The 3924-nt window shown below is 39.5% G+C and overlaps 1 protein-coding gene across 1 annotated transcript; it reads right to left on the bottom strand.

Annotated features, from left to right (window-relative positions):
• Nucleotides 1–235: 235 nt before the first annotated feature.
• CER1 (cerberus 1, DAN family BMP antagonist) lies at nucleotides 236–3924 on the bottom strand. Its single transcript, XM_023213376.2, has 2 exons — nucleotides 3363–3924; nucleotides 236–1580 (listed from the first exon to the last, which is right to left on the bottom strand). The coding sequence occupies exons 1-2, from the start codon at nucleotides 3867–3869 to the stop codon at nucleotides 1284–1286; spliced, it is 804 nt and encodes a 267-aa protein (XP_023069144.2). The 5' UTR covers nucleotides 3870–3924; the 3' UTR covers nucleotides 236–1283.

The raw sequence follows: 3924 nt of genomic DNA, 5'->3' as shown, positions 1-3924 counted from the left end.
TAGAAAAAGTAGTCTGGGAAAAGGCAGTTCTGTACCACATATGTGTAAAAATTAATACAGGCAGGAGAGAGGTGATGGAGAGACTTAAACAGAAGGCTGCTTACAGATCAGAAGGAACCCTTGGACCAGTGTCATATGTCTATGAAGATATTCCAGAAATGCTTCGAGTTAGGTAATCTCCTGATAGTACCTTTAAATTATGAGATGAAACAAATAAGGGAAAAATATAAGAACATTTTTCAGAATGCTTCGTATACTAAAATTTAATGCATTAAAATATCCAGAATATTTTCAGAACCTGTAATTTTGGCATTTGCTGAATAAAATTTATAGTACAAAGTTGTATTAAATAGCAAAAAGCAGTCATTCAAATACAGAAACCTTACTCCCTAACTCAAAATGCATGTGAGTAAATAATTTCGCCTTAAGATTGAATTCTTGGGGGTTACTTTCATTAGCATCTCTGGATTGATCTTTAAACCTGGTAGTGGTCATGTATTTTTCCTTCCTCATAATATAGGTACTTGTTTGGCTACCAGTGATTGTTCCTCTTCTCTATATAAACTACTAAAAGTAACATCACTATTCCTTCTTCAAAGTCAGACACCTGACATTAAGTACTTTATATGAGGAGTATTGTTAAAAGGGAGGCAACCAAGCAAATTACTCCTTACATCTGTGGAAAGACTTAATCATCTGATAGAAGTCAAGTAAAACACTGCTTGGATTGCAAAAGTAACTACAAGTATGAGAATCTTTCCTACAAATACTTCAGCTACCCTTCCTTCCTTCCTTCCTTCCTTCCTTCCTTCCTTCCTTCCTTCCTTCCTTCCTTCCTTCCTCCCTATCTTGCTTGTTTGCTTGCTGGTGATTTGACACACTATTAAAGAAGCCCATTTTTATGGTCTCACTTATTTCTTTTCCTTCTTTAGAGGGAGGGTTTTTACCCAAACTTGGAGAAAAGACATCACGGAATATTAGTAGTGGAAAGGATTTTAGCTATCATCTAGGTTGGGTCCCTCATTTATAGATGAAAATCTTTAGATGGAGAAAGGTTTTATAACTTAACATTCTACGGCCAGTTAGTGGCAGAGCTGAGACAAGGTCCCAAACATGTACCAATAACTAGACTAATATCATTTCCTCTATCGTTCTATCTTAAAACTACTTTTCAAGTCACCTTTCCCTGAAAATGTTACGTACCCACTTAACATTTTCAGACTGAATAATCAGCATCTTTGCTGTGTGGTTTTGCTTTTCAAAGGTAATAGTGGGATAGCTCTTTAAGTCGAAACTCCTGGGATAAAGGAATCCTGGGAGCCGGCATGTAGGAAGTGTCCATCTTCATGCTCCGTCTTCACCTTGCACTGGCACTCCTCCACCAGCATCACCACCTTGTTCACAGAGGAAACTTCAGTGCAGTTCAGTGGCAAGTGCATCGTGGTGAACTTGGCAGGCAAACAGTGAGAGCAGAAGGTATGGGAGTGCTGCTCAGCTCCGGGAAAATGAACAGACCTGCATTTCCCAAAGCAAAGGTTGTTCTGAACAACTACTTTTTCACAGCCTTCGTGGGTTATAGTCTAAAAAGCAAACACATTTCCATTACGTTATTTTGAATTATTTCTTTAACACACATAATGCAGAAGCTAGGGACTGTAAATCTGAGGACAATATACACTAACAATTTCAAAGCTTTCCAATTTTGGATATAATTTGCAATATGCAAGCGATGGTAGCTATAATGGCATAGAACCACCTCAATTAAACTTTCTTTATTGAGGAAATTATTAAATAGCCTTTAGGGAATCCCTAAGTTAACATAAAATATTTTACTCTATGCTATTAGTGCCAGACTTTAAGAAATTTTGTCTAATTGGATGTGAGCAATTGAAAAATTCTAATGGTAATTATCTTACACAAGTAATGTGCCTTGCCTTTTTATTCCTCACAGTGCTTTGTGCATAGTAGACTCCCAATACATATTTGTTAAATTGATCGTAGAATAGATCAGAACACTATGGGTTTAATTCTATCCTATTCTGTAAGACCTGTAGTACGTTCAAGTCTATGAAGTTGTATGCAAGCAGAGTTACAATGTGTATGCCTGCAAATCATTGTGCATTACCTCACCTGTACCTCTCATAACTCCAAGCACCTAGCTTTACGTGCCTTTCAAAATATGTAAAAGTCAAATGTCTTAATTTTAATCTAATTAGCAATAGAATTCAAAAGAAGAATTTCAAAGGAAATTTGATTGCCTGATTCTTAGGAGTAATTTTCTAATTGCACATGGCCAACAGAGTAGTCATTATTATTTGATAATTGACTTGTCATTGCTACATAACCTTGCCTTTTCAGGCAGAATACTTAACTGCCTTGCACAGTCAATTGCCCTATTCTACTGCTTGCTTAGTTGGGTAGCATTACTTGACTATAAAATTGTACTCTACCCTGCATTGTTTTTGGTTCAATGTCTTCATGTTTAAGGACCTAATGCAAGTCCTCAGTTTTAATTTAACATTTGGAATGTAGGTATTGCCAGAACCAGAGGAAGTAGACAGTAGGGTGCCCCTTTGTCTTAATAGCGTGGAATTGATCATAATAACTACAAATCAGTCAACACAATATGAATCAGGAGAAATAATCTCAGGGGAGGAGATATAATCTCACATCAAGATTGATTTTTTTAAAAGCTCATATGAGAAAATAAGTTAAATGAAATCACTTTTTTGCTATCATAATACTAGAAATGATATGACAACTTTTGCCTGAGAACCTCAACATATTTTGAGGTTGTGGGATAGCTTTAGTAAGCCATTAAAGAAGCCCCTCATAAACCTATAAAGTAGTTAAGTACGGAATATAGGGATTAAGACCATTGTAAATGGGTATGAGAGTGTTTGGGGAGGAGTCCAATGCACCCCACCTTATCAACAAATGGAGTTGACCTGCTCATCCACATATTAATAGAGTGCAGAAAGATAGCTACAGAGGAATTCTGGTGATTACTCTAAATTCTCAGTTTCCTAACTGAGGGTACAGTCTGACTCATATCTCTGAGTAGATCACCTCCAGTGCAAAAATAAATGAATAAAACAAATCTCTGTGTCTTCAAAGTGAATGATTACTGATATTGACAGTATCATCACATCATTCTTGCAGCATTTCCAGAATGCCAAGAACAAATGGAAAGGTCAGAAGGAAACTTAACCTTTGCCAAATCCTATGATGAATGCCCAAGGACCAAATCTGTAGTTAAGCTAGAGTCAGGCTCCCAACAGCCTTTTCCCTTACTCTCCATCCATCCCAGCTGTCCGCTACCACCTACAAACCCTTACCTGCTCTCCCCACAGAACACATACCTGGCTGAAAGGCACTGTCCTGCAGGTCTCCCAATGTACTTCATGGCTTTTGATGGGCAAGATGACCCCCTGAGAAGCTGGACTTTTTCTGAACATGAAGTGGTGCCAGAATTTCTTGGCTTCTTCCCGAAGAGGAGATTTCTCCATTTTCATCCCGTCTGTCGGCTGGATGAGGGGCTGGGTCCCAGGTGGGAAGTGCTCACTATCTGAGTCCCTGGATGGACGCATTTCTCTCTCAGGCTTCTTCCAGAACCTGGCAAATCTGGACAGCATCTTCTCTCTCTGCCTCTGGCCTTCCCCTGCAGGGCTGGTGCCTACAAGGTGTGGCACTGCGACAAACAGATCTGGCTTCTCCTCAGCTTCTTCATGGTTGCCTGTGGGGAGCTCTCTTTGATTCCTTGGCAGGAGTGCAGGGGAAAGAGAACTCTGATTCTGGCGGCCATCCTGGTGCCGTGTGGCCTTTCCTAGAGGCAGGAGTACTAGCAGCTGCAATAAGAGGAGATGCATGCTGTCAGGGGCCCAAGCTTCTTTTGTAAATGATGAGGCCCAAAGGAGAGGCTCA

Source organism: Piliocolobus tephrosceles, chromosome 14 (assembly GCF_002776525.5).
Source record: "Piliocolobus tephrosceles isolate RC106 chromosome 14, ASM277652v3, whole genome shotgun sequence".
NCBI classification, from domain to species: Eukaryota; Metazoa; Chordata; class Mammalia; order Primates; family Cercopithecidae; genus Piliocolobus; species Piliocolobus tephrosceles.
The sequence above is the reverse complement of the archived record's forward strand: the minus strand, read 5'-3'. Positions and strand labels throughout refer to the sequence as shown.